The following is a 22,358-nucleotide window of genomic DNA, read 5'->3' as shown; positions in this document are numbered from 1 at the left end:
ACCCGAAGGCCGGTTTGATTGATTGATTGATTGAATACTTTAGAAGTTCACATAGGAAAAGTACAGGACAGTACAGTTCAGATAAGGTCTACTAAAAGGATTTTTGCCTGTTTGCATTGGGGTCGTTTTGTACTCAATTCATATAAATACATTTTGCTTAAAGTGGGAAAGGGACTTTTAAACCCCACTTTCTTCTTCTGCATAATGTTAGAATGAGAATAGCCAATGTGCATATACCCCTTCTTAATACTACCCTGGCTCGGCTGGCTGGCATCCCTACTTTGGGCATGTTGTGTTCATTATTGGTGTACATTCTCAAAACTATAGCCTATGCCTATATGTTGTATCCCTGTCATGCTATTTTCATTGTATCATGGTGTAAGGCTTGAATGGTTCATGAAAAGAAAGGAAAGCCTGCACTTTTACCACCAATTTGTGAAACAGCAAGTCACAGTGTAGTGCTTCAAGTGGCTTCAAGTAAATGTTTCAAGCAAACAACGCATCATATGTTCTGCACCCCTGCATTACTACATTGCCCTTCATTGCTGCAGGTAGGTTGATAACAATTGAAGTTCACCTGGGCTCTCCTTGGCTGAGCTCCATTGTGTCAGGCCAGTCACACTCTTAGGGATCCATTTGAGTACCCTGGTGGGGATAGCCTCGTCCTCCTCACCATCCATTCTCTCCTGCTCAGAATGGAAAAGGAGAAGGATGAGGGTAGGGGGCTAAACTGGCTAAACTAATGTTTTTCTTTCATGTAAGGGAGAAATACATTAAAATACATCATTAATGTTACAGAATATTTTAGGCATTTGTATCCTTTATTTAGACATCCTCGCAGAGTTATATCAGGTAAGCAGGGGATCCACACCCACTGAACCAAAAGGATGTGCGGCATTACCTGATCCAGTTGAAGGTATTCACCGTGCTGCTCACACCCTATGTCAAACACATACTTCCCTGGGCCTGTTGGCTGAACAAAAACAAAAACAAAAAACAAGAATAAAACAGGAACTATTTAGGTGATCGAAGGATAACCAAGCTATTATGATTGAGGGCAGAGATAGTGTTTGTAAAGCACAATGTGGCCATGTGGCCTTCAAAGCCAAGAGGTTCACAAACACAGTGATATTTATTTTCATAGACACAGAGGGTTGTTTTACAATCAAATGAAAAACTTTAAAGAAACGCCATAATAAATTCAGATGAGATGGTACAGCTACAAAAGCAGAACAAAAGAATTGTACTTTTATGTACCTGCACACAAGACGTAACAATAAAGAAACCTTGAACTTTGAATGATAAAACTGCGCACATCCTTTTTGGCAGCGAGTTATCCTGCCTGGCATGCCAATTGCAGTCATAAAGTGATCACCCTTGCACATTCCAGACGTGCTTATACAGCAGATTGAATGCTTAAGAACTTAAAGTGACTTTGAGTGAAACATTTGTGGTCAAATTGGCTGACTTGACTTACATTGTTGTTGAGAAAGTTCCCCTGATATCTGTGGTTGGAATGAATGATCTCCCCAGCTGACTCCATCTTCCCGTTCACCCATGTCCCCTTGTACTGGGAGCCATTGGCATGGTAATGGTATGTGCCTTGGCCGTGCCTGGCAGTAAAGAGGACAGAAAGGAACTCATGGCATTATTTGTGTCGGGTGTCGCTCTCCATTCTGACATGTCGCCACTCCGAAATTTACTTCTTATTGTCGGAGTGGCGACACTTCCATAGAGGTTAAGTTTAGGGTTAGGGTTAAAGATAGGGTTAGTGTCGGAATGGAGACATGTCGGAAAGGAGACATGTCAGAGTGGCGGGGTTTAACCACTTGTGTCTGCTGTCTGTGAACAAAATAACTTGGGAATCATATGGATAGATTTTCAGGAGACTTGGAGGGAAGTGATCAGTAAGCTGCCCTGAAGAGATGATTAACTTTTGAATCAACACGTCCAAGGTCAAAATTACTTTATCGGCTCCCCACTTCTCGGAAATGGGGTAGACATAAAACAAGCGAGGTTGATGCGGGCATGGTTAGAAAAATCCTCAGATGTGTTTTGATTAGGGGTGTAACGATATGGTAACTGAATCGAAAAATGTATTTTAATTTGCAATGATCTACTATATCGATAAGCAAAAGCATATATCGTACCGTTTTGGCATTGTATCGTATCGGTATCATTTATAATGCAGATAATCGGTATTGAATCGTTTTGCAGTGCAAATAATTGATTGAATGGAAACTAAGTACTACTTTTGTCTATCGATAAATGTGTGTAATCTCTGTGTTCATGTCAAGGTGCGGGTTTGTCCATGTGTTGAAATATAATGTCCATGTATTTGCTAGACTCACAGTGTTAACTTATTTATATACATAATAATAGATTTATCCATTAAAAACATGCACTATTGACACGTTTCACACAGATTTAATTTCTTTGCTAAATAGTTACTATATCGCTTTTAAATCATTGAATCAAATCGTATCGCCATGAATGAACCAATATCGTCCATGTATCTTATCGTCAACCATTATCGTGATGCATATCGTATCGTTGTTAAAATGTATCGTTACACCCCTAGTTTTGATATGTCTAGTGCTTTTGCATCGCTTGTGAGATTGTGGAAAGCATAATCATATCTATCTTTGTCCTATAGTGAAAATATTGGATTTTGTGAGGTCTGTGCTATTAAAACATTCAGTGATGTCATGTTCTCTTTCTAGATTTTATTTTATTTTATCATTTTTTTAATGTTTGACAAATCATGACAAATTCCAAATTTGACCAAAACAGGAACCGGAACAAGAGGGGGCATATCAAGAGCATAAGCATGCATTGGCCCCCCACCCCCCACTGAATAGAACCCATAAGTACCTTTCATGACGCTGCCACTGGCCGTCGTATGTGTCTGCGTTGGGGTAGGTGTAGATACCATGGCCCTGACGCAGGTCATCAACCCAGGACCCTAAATCATGACCAGGTGGGAACATGACACTTTGATTTCTCAAACTCAGCATTAGGTTCTCACACAAAGACCTGTATGGAATGGTACCAAGGCCACACCATAATGAGCAGGGGGCAAATCAACATAATATCGATATTTGAGACTATAGATATCATCTTCTAGGAATATGGTTATGGTAATACAGGGATATAGAAAGTGTTGCTTTTCCTGACCTATACTAAAATGATAAAAATGTGCCAGAAAGTTGCAATTCTGGGAAATTGCGAGTGTGGTTGCCATTTTAGCATTTTCCCATTCAAGTCAATGGGGCTAAGCAGGGGCGCAGGAGGCATTTTAAAAGTGAAGGGGACACATCTGGGAGGTATGTGCGCGCGCATAGCGCGCACGAACAATTTTGGGGTATCCCCCCCACTTTTGGTGATATCCCCCCCCACTTTTGCCCCGAGGAGGGGGGGACATATCCCTGTGTCAAACCAAAGACACATGTCGGCTGCTGTCTTTTTTTTGTTGTTGTTGTTGTTGTCAGAATTCGCCTGGTCATAAAGTTTCATAAATCATGAAAATTAAATCACTACAATTTGTTCTATGTTCTGTGCATGTTGACAAGTTTCAAACCGAAGACACCACATGCATGTACAGTGTTTTACTTTAGTAAAATATTCTGTGACCAGTGAGTGACACTGACAGTGATTCTTTCACTCTTTCACTGATTTATTTTCACGTGGGGCCATGAGTGATTGCCTCATTGGTGTCCATTTTTGGGTCCGACATGAAAAAGTTGGGAACCACAGTAACAAGAGGAAACGTAAAATGTGTTGACAAACGAAATTGCATTTCCATTATGCATCTGTTCAAAGGTAGGTCTACTTACATTGTTGCTTGATTTAAAGAACGACGTTATCGTTTTTTGTTTTTTTGACCGTTTCATTTTGACTGAGAATGATGTGAGACTAGCCTACACACACCAGCAGCAGGTCCAGCACCTGCAATGACGGTCTCCTTCTGCCACTGCCTGCCTGCTTGTCACTATCGCGTTGCATTAATTAAACTCATTCAGAACAGCTGAGCTGAGCTGCCGACTGCACTGCACTGCACTGGTGGGACTGTGCCTCTAGAGGGCAGTAATACGCCTTGAAATGAGAACTACTCAGTGTGTACAGTATAATCGATCATATTTGTGGCTTTTTCTTGGACCTGAACACTGGAGGGGATATCCCCCCCACCCAAAAAAAGTGGCGGTGTTAATCCCCCCCGTCCCCCCCTACCCCCTGCGCGCATGGGGCTAAGTATACTGCCAAAGAGGAAACACCATAAAGGTGACGTGGGCATACGTCACCTACTTTATAGAGTAACGTTTAGCCAATGAGGAAGCAGCAAAAACTACTTTTAGCCAATGAGGATGGTGTATAGAGGTGACGTCACAGAGAATGCTACTTCCTCATTGTCTAAAAGTTACTCCATAAACTCGAAACAGAACAATAGTGTGTGTAATAAAGTGTGTAGTGGCAACGCCACGAAATAGCAAATCTCACATGTCGCATTGCGATGCATTGTAGTACATCTTGTTATTTTCACTATTTCTAAATTAATATTAGTCTTTTTGTTTTGGTCACAATATCGATATTGAGGTATTAGGTCTATACAAGCGGTGGTCCATACCCACCCCAGCATCCCTATTCTGGGAAGAAACATTCGCCCAAAATAGCAGATCTACAAGCTCACAACACATTGTGTTGAGAGCTTCTACATCGCCTTTCTTGGGTAAAGAGATTTGGTTAGTAGATGGAAAAAAGCGTAACTCAAGTCCACCTCAAAAAAGACTGTTCCACAGATGAGGAGATCTGGCATCATCACCATTTTTTTTAAGTAAAACACATTTTGTTGTGTGAATCAACAAGTGAGTTTTTTAAATCTAAATTTCGCATCCACTGGGCCAAGCAAAGCGCTCTGATCGGCTACTTCTCCCTTTGCGTTTGTTGTCTCTTCTTGGTTGGTGCATCGCTATGATCGGTATGCCCGAAACTGAAGGTTCTGTGGTGCAAAAACTAAGTGCGATTAAAATGCGTAATTTTTTTTAATCGCGTTAATTTTATGTAATTAATTAATCGCAATTAATCAGTTAAAGTCCCAGCCTTAATTTTAACATGCTTGAGATCAAGAGGGAGAGGCTAAATGTCACTTTTGATTCCCTAGCTTAAAAAGCACTGAACCCCTGGCTGTGGCAGATGAAGATTTTTGTTTTAACAGCTGTTATTATTGAAACCGACACTGCATGCGGAACTAAGTTCACAAGTTATTCCATTATGATCATCCGAGGCTTTCCTATCATGCAATGACTTGGTGTTGCGTCATGGATCTTTGCTGAAGCGTGCTTTGAAAAGGTATAGATCCAATAGTATTAAGTGGCCAGTGTTTAAGACATTTTCATGTCAAGGACCCCATGTATTTGGCCACGGGCCCCCATCTGAAAAGATTCTGTGCCAGAGACCCCAGAGAAGATTTATGCTGAAAATGTTAAAGAAATTACTCAAACATTCTAAAAAGAAACTCAAGATTCTTCAGATTCTTTTGAAAAGAGCTTGTTACGGTGGTTCAACTGTTCCTCATTTTGCTATGAGATCCACTGGATCCCCCTAAGTACCCCTGCTGGTCGCTGGTCTCTGCACCCTACTTTGAGAACCACTGATTTAAAACAAGCCCTTTGCCCACCACGTTTATACTGTACCTACCTTCATATTTGGATCCATCTGGATAATAGAAGGTGCCCTCTCCATGTTTCATATTCTGATAATAGTCTCCAACATATCGGGCTCCGTTCTTAAAACGATATGTCCCCTGGTAGACAAAATACATTTAAATATCAATTAAGTAGCTAGGAAGCAAGCAAAAAAAGAGGGTTAATATAAAGCTAAAATGTGTGATTGACAATTAAATTGCAATGCAATAATGCAGTGGTTTTCAACCCCTTTCACATCAAGGACCATTATTTATTTGGCATTTGAGCCACGGACGGACCACCATTTGATGACATTTTAGACTCTCAGACCCAAAACTTAGAATAGCCTATTTTGTTGTCGTTGGATACGATTTTATCCACAATTCCATACTGTATTTGATCAAAATAACAATTATTTAATTAAGCAATGCAGATGTTTAACAGTAGTTTAACTTTTGAGAGCGTAAAATCAAACCAAATGGACCCTTATGGGTCCATTTGGTTTCATTTTACGCTCTCAAGAGGTAAAGATCTATACAGGTCCATTTGGTTTCCAACTCTCCATCATTTAGCTGGGTACCACCTGCTGGAACCCCCTCAACACTCCCGGACCACTGCTCATCATTGTAAACATACATTAACAATAATGCTGGGTTTCCTTCATCCACCTACCTGGCCAGATCGCTTGCCATTCTCATACTCCCCCTCATAAGTCTCGCCATTGGGAAGCAGTGCCTTGCCCACCCCATGTCTCTCACCTGCCTCATTGCGGTCCCCTTCATATTCCTGTGTCAGTCAGATAAGTTAAATGAGTCACACTGAATCATATAAGGAAAGAATCTCTGAATCAGATAACATAAAGAGACAAGGCTGTAGCCTAGTCACAGACAAATAAATATAAAGCACACACACACACACACACACACACACACACACACACACACACACACACACACACACACACAGACACAGACACACAGACAGACAGATTGACCATTTAGTAGCTTGAAAGCCAAGTATATTGGCTTGTGCTAATTAAATGTAGGCTACTCACCCCCAGGTAATCACGTTCGGTATCAAACTCTTCGGATCCTATGTCTGACATGTTACTACAATGTTTATAAAGTTGTACAATTGGGAGAATAGGAGATTAAAGCTCAATGCATGGAGAGACACAAACCTCGTTGTGCACGCAGCCTGTTTACAGTTGCCATGACAACTAGCTAGACAACATGACGTGAGCACACGACAAAACACGAAGTAAACCGCAGAAAAATAATAACGAGTCTAAAGTTATTTAATCTGACTAATGCTAAAATGATACTTAAAAGGGAAATGAAAGTTTTTGCCTGTCTCACTCTCTGGTCCCTCGTTTCACCAATGCCAATGGAGCTTTTTATTTAAATCGCTGTTTGAAAAGGTTTACATTAAATCATAACTTTTTCTATATTTTCTTTAATATATCTTCCTGTCATACAGTATCTGCTGTAGGCCTATAGGTCTACTAATACTGTATTTACTTGTTATAAGCTTATAACATAGGCCTACACAGCATTTGCCACGCTAGTGGGCTGGCTGGTAGGCGAGGTTAGGGCTGGCCAAAGATCAAACAACGAAATCAGTGTTAGGCTACACTGAAATTGACTGCCTATCGATTTTGTCTGATGGGTTAAAGATTAGAAGTAAAACATAGGAAATTCTCAAGTAAAGTACTAAACATACCTCAAAAATACTCAAGTAGTCTACCTATAGTAAAGCACTTAGTTGCTTTACTCCACTGTTCAAATTCAGCTCTTGTTTTGTGCATACACGCCCGCAATGTAACACAATTCGATAGGTAACCAATGTCTATACACCACGGGGTTGTTCGCTTTCTTTGGTGGTGACGTCAGAGAGGGCTGGAGCAGAGCAGCTCTGGGTGACAGTCAGAACAGATGCCACAGAGAACAAGGAAGTAAAGTGCTCGATATCTGGACACCGAACACACATCAGTTGTGTTTCTCATCGTTCTTTGAAACCAGGTAAGGTTTATTTACATGTATTTTTATGTTGATCACGGGGAACGGATGGGCGAGGTGTTGTTTTTTCACCCCCATTCTGTTTGATCGAGCTGTGATCCTGTGATGTCTGATGTGATGTGCTCTTTTTCAGCCATAACAGAATAACGAGACGTCGGTCATTATAATGTATATAATGTGATATCATAATGCTGTTTCTGACTCACTTTGCTGACTGATCAGCTTCAAACACTTCATCAATTATTTCTGCATTTATTGGCCGCAAAATGCGCAACATGATCAGCTCGTGAGGGCAGATTATATAGGGGGGTTTTATCTGGTAAGAATAAGTCGAACAAAGAAGACAATATAATACTTTAAAATACCACATAAGCTTATGGCAAAAGCGTTATGCTTGCATTATGATTGAACATCGTAATATTCCCATTGTGACATTCATGCTTGGTCTGATGTAGGCTACCTACACCAAACCCCCAGGGTAGACAAACACATCTCCACGTATGAAGATCCAGATGTTGTTAGCCTATCACTTTTCACACTCAACAAATAAACCCTTCGCTTAAGTCGGATACTGAGAAGGATGTCAGTCATACTGCACACAGTAAAATCCTCAATGTTGATTTAACACTGAAAAGTCTGCAAATGGATCCAAATAGACACTTGCTTGCTTCCATTACACTTTACTCAGGATATCACAGTGTGGAACTGACTTAATGTCAGATGATGTGGAAGAGAGGGCTTGTAGAGCAGGGGTCTTCAACAGGGGGTCCGGGACCGCTAGTGGGTCCTCAGAGTTACTACAGGGGGTCATCCAAATCTTTGTGTGATAGAAACTTTTTCTCCCCCTTTTTATATTAACCACTTGAACCCCAGCATCCATATTCTGAGAACTTTAGCCAAAAATAGCAGATCTACAAGCTGCGAGGCGTTGTGAGCTTGTAGATCAGCTATTTTCAGAAAGAGCTTTGGAGGGGAAAAGAGCAGACTAAGTACACAGTGAAAGGTCAAGTTTATTAAGTATTGACGATTCAAGGGGTTAAATATCTGAAAACCCAGATTAACATGAATCCAAAATACACTGATGATTGTGCTGTCAAACAATGAAACTATATGGAATCTATGAAAAGGTTGTGGGGACTGGGGGTCCCTGCTTCATCTCTCTCTCAATTAAGGGGTCCTTGGCCTGAAAACGTTGAAGACCCCTGTTGTAGAGGGTTTGGTTCGGTTCCTTGAGAAGCAGTCCCTATAGGGTTTCCAAAAGGATTGGTGGGGTTGAAATTACAGGGTTCGTGTTCCCATTAGAGGAGGCGGCGAACCTTTGCAGCCGCTTTCCTTCAGGGAGGTGTTGGCTTGGTTCCTGGTTGTGACGTCACACTGTTAATGTAGGTGGTTCCTAGCATAGAGGAGTATTCATGCAGAGTAGAGTATACAGGCTTCATGTAATTCCTGCCCACCATGTGCTTCCCTCCACCATGCAAGGCATATGACCCCCTTTACTTTTACTGTACACTGTAGAGCACAGCAGCTTTGAGCTTTGCTCAAACTGAATGAGTGTGAAAGACAAAAATGCTAATTTTGCAAATGTGCTGTCACGTTTCGCCTGCTGATTGCTGCGCAGTCGCAGCATGTTTTGTTGTATGTCGACGGATTTGACAAACCTGGGTGCATGGATGAGCAGTAGAGCGGACTGTCATTAAACTCCCTATATGGTATCAAATTCTACATCTAGAATTTGATACCACACATCTAGCAGTTGGGGTTCTGTTCAGTGCTTTAGTGACATGATGGGGTTTGTACTAGTTCACCAGCTGTTGAGAGAAAACAAGGCAAAACAGTTATGATGATTTCACCCTTATTGTCATTGATGGATTGTTTCTGACCTCTCTTTCCCTCCCCCTCTCTGTCCCCATCTCACTCAGCCTCTCTCTCTCTCGCTTTCCCTTTCCCCACGCCCCCTCTTCTCTGCTGTCCCGCTGCCCTGACCGGTCCCACCAGCTCCGGTGCAGCCTGTTGGCCATGTGTCCTGGAGCCGCTGCCCTCTCAGCAGCCCTCTCTGTGACAGAGGTGAAACAAGACACGGACACCATGTCATTGTGTTTCCCACCAGCCTCCTCAGCCTGAGATCCACCGCCTTGTCATCGCTATTACAGTCGCCAGGCTTCATCAGAAGCAGCGTCTTTTACCAAACATGGCCCCTGTTCCCCCCGGAATACGGCTTTTGGTCTCCTTCAACAGGGATCAGTGGTGAGTAGTAATCTGTTCGGATAAGTGATTTGATTGTGTCTGTGTGTGTCTGTGACTGTGTGCATGTCAGGGCTTGACAACCTTTTGTGGCACTTGTCCTTTGGACAAGTACATTTCCCATTCACTTGTCCAGGCACAAAAGCCATTTCATTTCTTTTTCTGTTTTTTTAATTTGACAAATACTAGAAGCATTGCTCTTGTGAGTAAAGTTCTCTGCCAGGTCAGGTAGGTTATTGTGTCCTCCCCGTGACGCTATAATATGCCTATAACAGGTCAATGTGAAAAGGGTGGCATTTGTTCCTTGACTTAGTAGGAATGTGCGTGCAAATGTTCACGGAAATAGCAGGCTGCGTTCATGATTTGGGGCAATTTGTTCAAAACAGACTTATCCTGCAAACTTCGGAAACCAATCTTAGCCAATTAGGATGGAATATGACTGTAACAGACAGATCCGTTTTGATCACTTGACTATAGAGATACTGTGTACTGATTTGCATGATTTCTGGATAAAATCTGAAGTAATATAACAAAAATGTGTACAGTATAAAAGGCAAATGTGAAAAATGCAGGGCAAAGGTTTTTCCTTGGCCTCCAGGGAGTGCACATACAAAGTTTTACACTAATCGGCGGTTAGTTAGCCAAAAACACAAATCTGCCAATTATAGCGCCACCATGAAGCTGATTTGAAAAGGTTGAAGTGGCATTTCTTCCTTGGCCTAATGGGAATGTGTGTGCGCAATTTCACACAAACAGACAGGGCCAACGGTGCCGGAGATTAGCTGGTAACAAACAGACGAAAGGACACAAATACGGACACTCGGACAGAAAAATGTAAAAACATAGTCTCGGCCATGCCTTTCGGCCTGGCAGAGACAATAACAAAGGGAATGCTAACGACCCCCCTTGGCCCCCTCCACTCCATAGTATCGGTATTACTGAATTTCCCCCTTGGGATAATAAAGGTATCTATCTATCTAGGCCATAGTCTGCATACAGCACAAAACTGCCAGGAGCATCACAGAAAAAGTGAAACCAAGAGCGACTTGTCCAACGGACAAGTACATTTTTAATGAACTTGTCTGTAAGACAAAAGGAAGAACCTTAGTGTCATGCCCTGCATGGCCATGTGTCTATGAATTATACTGTAAGCATGTCTGCATAGTGCGCTTGTGTTTGCACAAGAGCACGTGTTTATTCATACACCTGTCCATGTCTGTTCCGTGTCTGTTGTCTCGTATTGTCATGTAGCTGCCTCTTAAAGGATCAACACATACCTTTCCTTGACATTTGTCCCCAAAACAGCCTCTCTCCACCCATCAGCACTACGTACACTATCCATCATTACTCTTTAATTACAATAATCCACATGAATCGTGATTTACAGTTGGTTCCTGTATCCAAGGCATTGCGTAAACCTATGGACTTCAAAAACCTTGTCAGGTTTCTCACCTTTAGGCAGTGTCGTCAAACCAGATGTTCAGGTTTATTCTTGTGAAATTCCAGGGACCTCCCTATGGGTTGCAGTGCTTGACATTCTTTTAAATGCTAAACAGAAAGAAAGAGAAGATAGCCAGGGACAACTTGACAAGGGATTTGTCTATAAGCCATGCTACCGAGGTTTTTCTGGTTTTGCCCCTTAAATCACGGGATGTTTGCAATTTCATAATTGATCTATTTTGTTCGCATTCATTAATTATAACGCACTGCTTAGGAATGTGAACCTTGGCTTCAAATAAGATTTCAATGCTTTGTACGTATCGGTATTTAGTAGTAGTGTGCAGGTGTGGTGGAGATATACTGACAGCATAATCCCTTCACATACCAATACTGGTAATCGAGGCTAGATGAAAATGGAGAAGCTAGATGTAATTTCATATTGTATACAGCAGACTCAAAGACCTATTCTGTATGATGATGATGTACATCATGTGTACAGTACATGCTACTTGATGCAAGGAATTTTCCAGGTCTGGAACTGAAGAAACATATTCCAACACTACATTAGTACATGCACAGTCCCTTAGTTTAGCTCATGCAGTATCAGTTACTGAATTAAGGGCATTGGTCAAAATGTGGATTCTATTGAATAGTACCACTGTGTTTAGTAGTGGATTTGGTTTGTGGATGTGCTCGCTTGGGAAACCATCCATGTACTGCACAGAATCGAAATTTACTTTGTCTTTTAATGAGTTGATTTTGTTATTCATTGTTTTAGATATGCTCATTCATTTTCCAGTATGAGTTCTAGTGTCACATTATATATTCAATTCCAGCTAGAGTATTCCTGCATTCTGTGTTACCCTGCCTGTATTGTATACAATGCATGATGGCAGAATATTGTAATCACTGTGTAAACAAAATGACTAGAGAAGGGCTAGGCGGATTTTCATGAAACTCGGTAGGAATGATCAGTTGATTGCCCAAAGAGATGATGATCTTTTTGGGTTGAAAAGGTCAGCCATCGAGGTCACAATAAAGGTAAACATTGATATATTTCTTCATACTTGATAATAGAGAGATGTGGAAAAAGAGATATTGGTGCAAGCAGTGTTTGAATCACTGTTTAATGGTTTGTTTCTAACATTGTTTCCAGATATTTCAATTTGTCCTGATCACATCCTTGCTCACATCTCCCCCTTCAGTGATCACTGGGTCACTGGGTCTCCCATCTATCAGACACTCAAGACAGAGAGACAAAAGACAGTCTTTTAAGTTATTTTGAATCTAGCGAAGCTCTTTACAATTTAACATATAATTGACAGACATGTTGGGCACAGTTCTGTGTGTGTGCTGGGTGACCGGAGTAATGAGTACTTCTGAGTAACCTCGCAGTGCTAACTGCTAGTGTCACGCCGGTGTCACGGTCAACGATCTTTTCCAAACACACAACCAGTATCTCCTTCCACAACACATTTGAAATTACATAATTTGAACCTGACAATCGAACCACTACATACACAGGGAGGGTACACGCACACGCACGTACGCACGCACGCACGCACACACACACACACACACACACAGTAGAATCTGGACTGTTAATTTAACTTTGACTAGTCCATGTTTCATTCTGCAGAGTCTGGATTTGACTTTGTTGGATGATAGTATAAGGTTTTCTACGTTGTTTGCCTCATAAAGAGATGTCCTACAGTATGTGACATAGCAAGAGATTGCCTATATGAGCATCTATCTGTCTGTTGTTTTGGAGCGCCTGCTGTTCTCTCTCAGAGTCAGGCTGGACGCTGGCTGTTAATGACCGCACACACATTGTATCCCCCCCAGCAACTCTGTGTGTGTGTCTCTCTCTCTCTCTCTCACACACACACACACACACACACACACACACACACACACACACACACACACACACACACACACACACACCACGTGTTGTCCAGCTGTTGCGTAAGTATATGTCCTCCCTGTGTCTCCTCTCAAACCGCCCTGCAAATCTGTTTGCACTTCATGGTGCCAAGGCCTGAGGACAGCCAGTTTAACAGGAAGACATTTAGCTTTAATAGCTTGGTCCTAAACTCATCAACCAGATGGATTTGACTATTCTGCAACACCCCTTCCCTTAGCTCTACACAAGACACATTCAACCACCCTTTAATCACATTTTTATATTCCCCTCTCTTGTAAAAGGTTTTAAATTTCAGTTGGGATGACCTGGTAAAATGAAATAAAAAGATATACAGCAACAGAGTTCAAATGAATTTTGGCTCACAGCCAATGTCATTGGCCTCAGTAGTGAGAGAACACACTTGTGTGGTAAAAGGAACTCCTGTGCAGCAGATGATATAAACCAGGGGTCTTCAACAGGGGGTCCGGGACCCCTAGGGGGTCCTCAGAGTTACTACAGGGGGTCCTCCAAAATCTTTGTGTGATAGAAACTTTTATTCTCCTTTTTATATTAACCACTTGAACTGTAGCGTCCATATTCTGAGAACTTTAGCCAAAAATAGCAGATCTGCAGCTTGTAGATCGTCTATTTTCGGCAAAGAGCTTTGGTGTAGAGGTGAAAAAGAGCAGACTAAGAACAGAGTGAAAGGTCAACTTTTTTAAGTATTGACGGTTCTATGAAATGAAACTACATATGGAATCTATGAAAAGTTTGTGGGCGTCCCTGCTTCATCTCTCTCTCAACCAAGGGGTCCTTGGCCCGAAAACATTGGAAGACCACTGATATAAAGTAACTGCTGTTGAGATCTTGTGACACTTGGATAATGGCGTTTGTGAATTGGGCAATTATCTGGATATCTGGAGCTATATGTCATCGCTCTCAGGTGGAAACCTTTATGTCCAAACCATTACTTTTCAGGAAATGGGGACAAAGAACTTGTATTCCCAATTAATCCAAAGTTATTTAGCCCCAAGCTCTTGTTACTACTATTCGTTGGTTCAGTATTTACAAAACCCACAGGCAGACTTAACTGCTTACAACCTACTGTCCCTTTTTTTGGTGCATATCATTATAGGTGAAAATTGAAATTATATATATCTTTTGTGACAATAGTTTATCTAATGGATCAAAACATGTCGCATCGTGATATTTCAGCCTGTAGAGTGGCTATTTTCATTACTTTTGCGTGACCTGTAATCCAACAAAGTATAAAAAATATATAAATATGGAGATACAAGGTTTCTACCCGACAACAACGATGATATAGCACAGCAAAGTCATAAGATGAAGGGCTGATGCAGTTGGGTTTTTATGGTGGCTGGTGATTTTCCACTTGCTATATTTACTTATTTCACAATAGTCAGACCAGGAATTGGAAAGTAATTTACACTCCTTTGTGTCTGTCAATGTATGTCAATGCTTACACAAGGTTTTGCAAATATTCCCGGCACCATTTCCTTATTCTGGGCTGCTCATCAGAGTGTGCATTTATTCCCGGCTTTGTATTTTTTTATGGCGGGTGGAGATAGTCTTGTGGTGTTCATTGGTCAACTTGTAAAAATGTAACATGTCCTCTGAAATTGTTGTTTTAACAATGGTGAAGTGGTTCCAATTTTCATCTCACCGTTTATTCTCCTCCTGTTTAAAATGAACTATTCTGTTGAATTCATAATGAATATATCTTACTTCTAGTCATGAGGTCCCCGATCTTTGCTGATTTATATTCCGGCCCTCTAATCTATGAATGATTTATACACAGGTCATCAGGTAAAAGGCAGTTCATTTCCTGAATTAATTAAAAGCTAGCAGTGGTACAGTCCGTGGGCTCAGGACTGAAGTGTAGAACCACTCATTCAGTTCATAATTCATTGGTGTTGCTCTCTCGATTAGAGTTCTCAACGGGCCTGAAAATGAAGGCCCGGCCCTAACTGGGCCCTAACTGGGCCGGCCCGAGGCCCTACTCGACCTGAAAATGTCGGGTCGGGTTTGGGAAGAATTTGAGAACAATAATAAAAATACAAAAATATTTTTTCATTGAGCCCGAGGCCCTACCCGGCCCGACTAATTAGCATACATTTTAGGACCTGCCCTACCCTACCCTAAATGTCGGCTCGGGCTCGGGTATGGTCGGGTTTGGGCAGAATTTGAGAACTCTGCTCTCGACCCATCGACTTGAGTTCCATTCTCAGTGCTGCCTCCTTGTGTCTCCTCTCTGCAGGTACAGAGCGCTCACTTTCACGCTCACGTTCTTGCTGTACACCAGCTTTCATCTGTCCAGAAAACCTATTAGCATTGTCAAGGTAACCACGCACACACACACACACACACACACACACACACACACACACACACACACACACACACACACACACACACACACGCATGCACACGCATGCACACGCACGCCGCTTGGGGGAAAAAAAACATTTAAAAATGAAAATAGCATTCACAGGCACACTTCAGTAGACTTTGCTTCTTCATACTACTGTGTTTGTGCAACTAAACAAAGGAATACGAAGACCAGGCACAATGAATGAACCACCCACACTACTCTCACTGATTTTATATGTTTGTTTGTTTGTTTGAAATCAATGTGGTGGTGTTTGTGTCAACAGAGTGAGTTGCATAAGAACTGTTCGTCCGTCAATGAGCTAGCCACAGCCAGCAGCAGTAGCAGCAACCAGCAGTCCTCTCTGTCTCCCCTCCACAATGACGTGGACTGCAGCTGGAAGCCATTCGGTGTGTATTTGGTGTCACACACCTCTCTGTCCTGTTTGCAGACATCCCAACTTGGAGATTTTCATTCCTGGGAGGTCCAGGCGTGTCCATGTGCACACAAGCGGGAAAAAAAATCTGTTTTTTTCACGGGAAATTATTAATTTTTTAAGGTTAAAAACGGTTCTGCACGGCGGCAGAACCTTTTTAGGCTTAATATAAAGCATGATGTTCTCCCAAATGTGTTACCTATTTGGGAGAAAGTTCTGTCACAGTGAGACACAACAGCCGTGTGTCGCACAGGCTGTCCAGCGAAAAAGAACCGACAGTTGTAAAGTACTGTATTTTATTCATATTAAGCAAGACCTGTCGAAAACTGTCTGTTTACTGTTATCAGCTGATTATATCCTTCACGCTTAAGAGCCCAGTCTCTGCATCTGAGATCAGTGGTTGGTCACTTTTAGACGCCCACATCTCCCAAACGAATGACAATCATTCATTTGCTAGATTGGCAGTTCAGCGACGAATGAAAACACATTTATTCTCATCGCGGGACCGGATCCCTGCGATTCTCCCGGATATGGCCGGCATTTGCGTGAGCAGTCGTGAGGTTAAGTGCCACTCGCGCGGGAGGAGATGCTGGTATCCGGGAGACTCCCGCAACATCCGGGAGACTTACGATGTCTGTGTTTGATGCGTGCTCCACCCAAATCATGTGTCTGTCTCTCTCTAATACACACATACATCTGTGTCTTAAGTCAAGAGTTGAACTCATTTACTACCAACATTGTTTTTCGACTTTCGTTGTTCCCTTCCACACTTTTTTTCCCCTACCACGGCACTGATGACAAAAGACAGTGCGTGAATCCATCAAACCGTTCCAGAGATACAAGCTAACTAGTTCCGGTTCAAACCAGATCCGGTCCTTTTAGAACAGATGCGATTTTTAATTAGATGAAATAAAATAGAAATCTGCCATATCGAGTCAATGGTAGTGGGAGCTTATCGAATAATTCTGTCATATCTCGTCAATGGTAGTGAATGAGTTAAAAGAGCCATGTGAATCATTTATGTAGTATCTGTTTTTCTGTGTTCTCTGTTTCGCTGCCAAGTCAGGTTGGAAGATCAGTTGATCTGAGAGCACCAACACACTCTTTTGTGTGCATACTCTCTCTCACACACACACACACACACACACACACACACACACACACACACACACACACACACACACACACACACACACACACACACACTGTCTCTCTCTCACTCTCACCTGCCTGTTTTCTGTCATAATCGAAACCATGAATGCGTGCAGTGCACAGTCTGGACCTTGTATGAACTGAGGTCACTCTCATCTCTGTTCACAGATAAGAGCAACTACAAACAGTTGCTGGGAGCCATGGACTACTCCTTCCTCTGTGCCTACGCCGTGGGCATGTACCTCAGGTAAACTTACTGTATGATTAGGATGGAACATCTTTATGGGACAGAAAACTTGGATCTCCATACAGTATTGCATTTAAAAAAAAAAGAAAATGAATGCTCTATTTTATCATTAGTTGTATGACACGCAAAAGTAGCGAAAATGACTGACCTACCGTACAAGTTCACAACGCGTTGCAATGTTGTGATCTTAATACATCTGGTGTTTTTGTTTCTTGCCCATTGAGACCCGTGGCTGATTCTGAAAATGTCTTCTAAATCCTCAATAACTACATTGTATTCACTGGAACACAGACCGGTTATTTCTTCAATTTCTTTGAAAGTTACAGTCTTGGACATAAAAGGTTTCCGCCCAACCGTGTCAATACGTTAGACACTTAATTAATTCAAGAATTACGTTTTCACATGTACAAAGTCTGCATATAATGCGGTTTGTGGCCACAATATGCTAAATAGACAGAAAACGTTTGACACATTTTAATGTTCCGAAAAATCCCCAAAGAAGCAGGTGGTGTGAGGTGTCAAGGTGCTTAAAAAAACATGCCATTTCAAAACCCTTTGAAATTGGACAGGTACACATTTTTGTGCTTTTACCCCTCAGGCCGGGAACACATTTTTGTGTATTTACAGTAGGTACAGTATGTAGTACAGACATTTTTCAGATTTTCTTTTTCTATGAAAGCCAAAGGTGTAAGCTATCAAATAGTCTTGGCATTTTGTTTCTAGCTGCTACAGAGGCTGAGTAATAGTTCTCCAGAAAAACAGTGGGTAATTTTCAAATCGGACTTAGGTCATTAAAGGTGATACACCATGCATTTAAAAAGTATTTATGTCATATTGTTTATGTCCCAAAAACGTTTTTCAAAAGGTTTGAGGCTAAATTACCACTCCTGAATAGAGAGCCTCTCTCATTTTTGAATGGCTCTCAGAGCATTTCAGCTGCAGTACCACATTTGGCCTGAACTGCGCCCCCCCCCCCACCCCCCCCCCCCCCAAATCTTTTTGGAAAAAAAAACTTTTTTTGAAAAAAAATAAAAAAAAAATGTAAAGATTTTTTTTTTTGACAATTCTTTTTTTATGATGACGTCACAATCGGCAGATGACGTCACAATCAGCAGCAAATCTGGACAGCCTGTTTTGAGAACCCGTGGGATACTTTTAACCTTCGCCTTCTCAAAACCAGAGAAAGACACAACGGTCAGAAATGGGACTTTGTGAGGATAGAAGGTGCTAGTGGGACCCCAAAAAAAGGTTTTAAAATAGGAAAAGTGAAATTTCATGGTGTATCACCTTTAAGGCTGTTTTCCCATTTAGTCCTAAATGGGTTAAGCTCATTAATGTCAGTTACAACTAACATTGCCTAAGTATGTTTGCATTTGACACAGACTTTATTGATGTCTATGCACATGCACGGAAAGAAATAGAGAAATATAAATGGAATACAGAAATGATCAAGTAAAGACTTGTCTGATGTCCTTGGTTGGCAGGTGTGTAAGTAACCAAGAGCTGTCCCACAGGAAATGGATGATGGTTGTAAAAAGCCGACCCCCTCAGGTCTCCTTCTGTTCTGTCATAGCAGCCTCTTGTTGGAATTGATGCCTGGATGAGAACTTGGCGCTTTATTTTCTTGGAGTAACCTGTGAGATGTGTTGTGGTGTTTGAACAAGGCGACGGCACACACGGGACACGCTCTCTCTCTCTCTCCTGTCTCTCAAAAATCTGCCATCAGTCAGGCTCCAGTTAACTTAACTGGGTGCTGAAAACTTAAAGGGATATTTCATAATTCAAATAAAATAAACATTTAAAAAAATATATAAAACAAATAAATGAACGACATGAATTTGTTGCGACCATAGGTCGCAGTTTACCTTGAAAACCGGCACAAATGTCTGTAACTGTTCTGACATCACATTGTTGACTGTCAAGACTGCTGATTATCATCACCTGGAGATCATCAAAATAAGCCTATATCTGGGAATGCCCATATATTAAGCCCATATTTGGCCATGCCCATATGTGGACTGTCCATATATGGCCAAGACAGATATATATATATATATATATATATAGTTTGTTTGTGAACATTTGGTGGAAAAGTGCAGCTCTACAAGCTCACAACTGTCGAGCTGCGATGCAACGTGTTGCAATGCGATGCATTGTGAGCTTGTACATCTGCCATTATCAGTGAATATATTTAGTATATAAGGAAATAGAAGGGGAAAACGTTCTCTCTCTCTCTCTCTCTCTCTCTCTCTCTCTCTCTCTCTCTCTCTCTCTCTCGGTTACTTCTTTCTTCCCATGGAACAAAGGCCCCAGGTGTCTGTGTACCTCAGCACACCCTCTCCGTGTTTAAAGCTCCTCATTGTGTCTGTTTTTGTGTTAACCGTATTGTTTACGGTTTCGTGCGGAGGAAGTCTTGTTATGTAACATTGTGTGTGTGTGTGTGTTGGGGGAGGGGGGGGGGGGGTTCCTGTCATGTTAAGGTAGCTCTCTGCCGCACCAGTGCCGGACCGAGGTCAGCTTATGACCGTGTGATAGCAGCTTGTTGTTGAAAAAGACATCAAGCCATAGACTATTTTTAGCACCATAGTAGCCGTCTCTCGGCGTTGGCTCTCAGGTGCATTCCGCTGCTTTTTTTCCCACAAGCCTTCCAAACGACTGATCTCCTGACTTCATTCGACTGCCCGTCTGAAGTAATCCGTAGGGTAACTGGTAGAGTCGCCAGAAAGAAACTCGCACAGAATTTTATTCTTGTATTTGTTTTATTACGCATATCTTTCTGAGGTTAAGATTAGGAATAGGGTTAGGTTTTGGCACCGTTTTACTGAGGTTAAGGTTAGGACTAAGGTTATTTTTAACCGTTTAGGCATAGTTTACAGATGATATTAAGGATCTCAATGGAAAATAACAAATAAGCCTTTCCTTACCCGAGTTTCCTTTTAGTTGACATTGTATCAGTGAACTGTCATGAAACTGTACCATTTCCTATCCAAAACTTCTAATAAATACCTCAATCAATCGATCAAAAGGCTGTTTGGTGCAGAGCTACCTTAAGTGTCCTTGCATCACGGTCAAACTACCTCGAGTAGAGACAAAGCAGTGGGGCCTAATAAAGCTGAAATGTATCTAAACTTTTACACAGCACTGCTGCTGTGTGGACACAAACAGGATTTTCCATTAAAATTGTACATGATTGTTTCCTTCCTTCCTTCCCATCTTCTTTCTTTTACAAAATGAAACCCAAAATTGTTCAAATTGTTTTTGTTTGTTTTTTTGTTTTTCTGAATACCTATAGTCTTATAAGAATTTGTTCGTTCTTTTAACGTGATGTCATCTCTGTGCACCCACGTAGTGGCATCATCGGGGAGCGCTTGCCCATCCGACTGTACCTGACGGTGGGGATGTTGACCAGTGGCCTGTTCACCTGCCTGTTCGGACTGGGATACATCTACAATATCCACAACCTGGGCTTTTATATATTCGTTCAGGTAACACACACCAATAGGGATGCTTAACATTATACTGAGCAGTGGTTCTCAACCATTTTCATGTCAAGGACACCAAATTGAATTTCACAATGAATTTGGCTACACAGACCCCCTTTTTACATTTCTCCTCCCCCAGTGAACAGGAAATTCTCTTTTTTACTTTCACTTTCTCATATGTGTGTGTACACATACTGTACTGTGCACACACAGAAACACTTGTTTGCATTTCTACTGTACTGTACCCTAACCCTACAATCCAGCCGTACACAAAACAAGCACATCCTCCATGCACATACAGCCAATAACTGTTCTCTTGCTCAAAGCCCAATTACACAGTAAAACCTTCTGTGTTCATTTATCCATTTGTAACTCGGAGAGGGTATACATGGAACCAGATTGAACCGTAAGGGTCCATTTTGCTTCCATTTGTACATTCATAGAGGTAAAAGAACACTGAGGATTTTACTGCATATGGGTAGTCACTAGACAGCCTATTGGATGCATACTTGACACTTGATGCATAATGTATTTTCCTGCTCTCTCAGGTGGCCAACGGCCTGGTCCAGACCACTGGTTGGCCCAGTGTTGTCACCTGCATCGGCAACTGGTTCGGCAAGGGAAGGTAAGATGCAGTGAAGTTACTAGAGTGCTGCGTGACTGCCTAATTTACACAACAACGTGGTTTAATATGGTACGTCAGGACAACCAAGGATATGTAAAGGAGAGAAAAGATGAGTCACTTTCTTTGCCCGGCAATTCCGGCTGGCAAATACCGCAGCATTCGTCAGGCAGTGTTGATTTCGTCGATTAAGATTATGACAAAAAATGTTTGTCGACTGCGTTTTTTCACTGACGAAAACGAGATAAAAACGAAATAAAAACTAAGCCGTGAAGACTAAAACTAAGACTAAATATATTGACAATTTCGCCAACAAAATAAAAACTAGACTAAAACGTTAGGGAGGGACTAGTGGAGGAGAAAGTAATTTTATGTTTGGTTGCTCTCAGGTGTTGCGTTGCTGAAAATAGCCGATCTACAAGCTCAAAACGAGTCGACCAAGTGTAAAATCAGTCATTACGATGCCATCAAGGGCTGCCAAAATACATTTTTAGTTGACTAAATCAACTCTACATTATTTAGTCAACTAAAATCTTATGATATTTAGTCGACTAAAATTAGACTAAAACTAAAACTTTTCAGTTGACTAAATTATGACTAAAACTAAATTACATTTTATTCAAAAGACTATGACTAAAACAAAATCAAAATTTGCTGTCAAAAACAACACTGTAGTCGTCAGGCACTGGGAGGCAAGTTGGATCAGGATGTTCCATGGAATGCATTGAAGTCTATGAGAACCGG

The 22,358-nt window shown here is 41.6% G+C and overlaps 2 protein-coding genes across 2 annotated transcripts in view; one reads left to right on the top strand and one right to left on the bottom strand.

The window, feature by feature from the left end:
- Nucleotides 1-539: 539 nt before the first annotated feature.
- On the bottom strand, nt 540-6,786 carry rsph1 (radial spoke head component 1; the record flags this gene model as incomplete). The annotated part of the gene is made up of 7 exons (XM_080752870.1): nt 540-686; nt 902-973; nt 1,478-1,613; nt 2,875-2,965; nt 5,695-5,800; nt 6,354-6,467; nt 6,736-6,786. The coding sequence occupies 7 exons, from the start codon at nt 6,784-6,786 to the stop codon at nt 540-542; spliced, it is 717 nt and encodes a 238-aa protein (XP_080608996.1).
- Nucleotides 6,787-7,622: 836 nt separating this feature from the next.
- Nucleotides 7,623-22,358, top strand: part of slc37a1 (solute carrier family 37 member 1) — a 32,818-nt gene continuing 18,082 nt past the window's right edge. The window contains exons 1-7 of the mRNA XM_080753191.1: nt 7,623-7,702; nt 9,619-9,943; nt 15,565-15,646; nt 15,962-16,085; nt 17,432-17,510; nt 20,860-20,995; nt 21,541-21,617. Of these exons, the coding sequence (XP_080609317.1) occupies nt 9,888-9,943; nt 15,565-15,646; nt 15,962-16,085; nt 17,432-17,510; nt 20,860-20,995; nt 21,541-21,617 (554 nt within the window). The 5' untranslated portion in view covers nt 7,623-7,702; nt 9,619-9,887. The remainder of the gene's footprint in view (nt 7,703-9,618; nt 9,944-15,564; nt 15,647-15,961; nt 16,086-17,431; nt 17,511-20,859; nt 20,996-21,540; nt 21,618-22,358) is intronic.

Source organism: Nannobrachium achirus, assembly GCF_963921795.1.
Source record: "Nannobrachium achirus genome assembly, chromosome: 22".
In the NCBI taxonomy this organism is placed as follows: domain Eukaryota; kingdom Metazoa; phylum Chordata; class Actinopteri; order Myctophiformes; family Myctophidae; genus Nannobrachium; species Nannobrachium achirus.
This window is presented reverse-complemented; position numbering and strand designations above follow the sequence as displayed.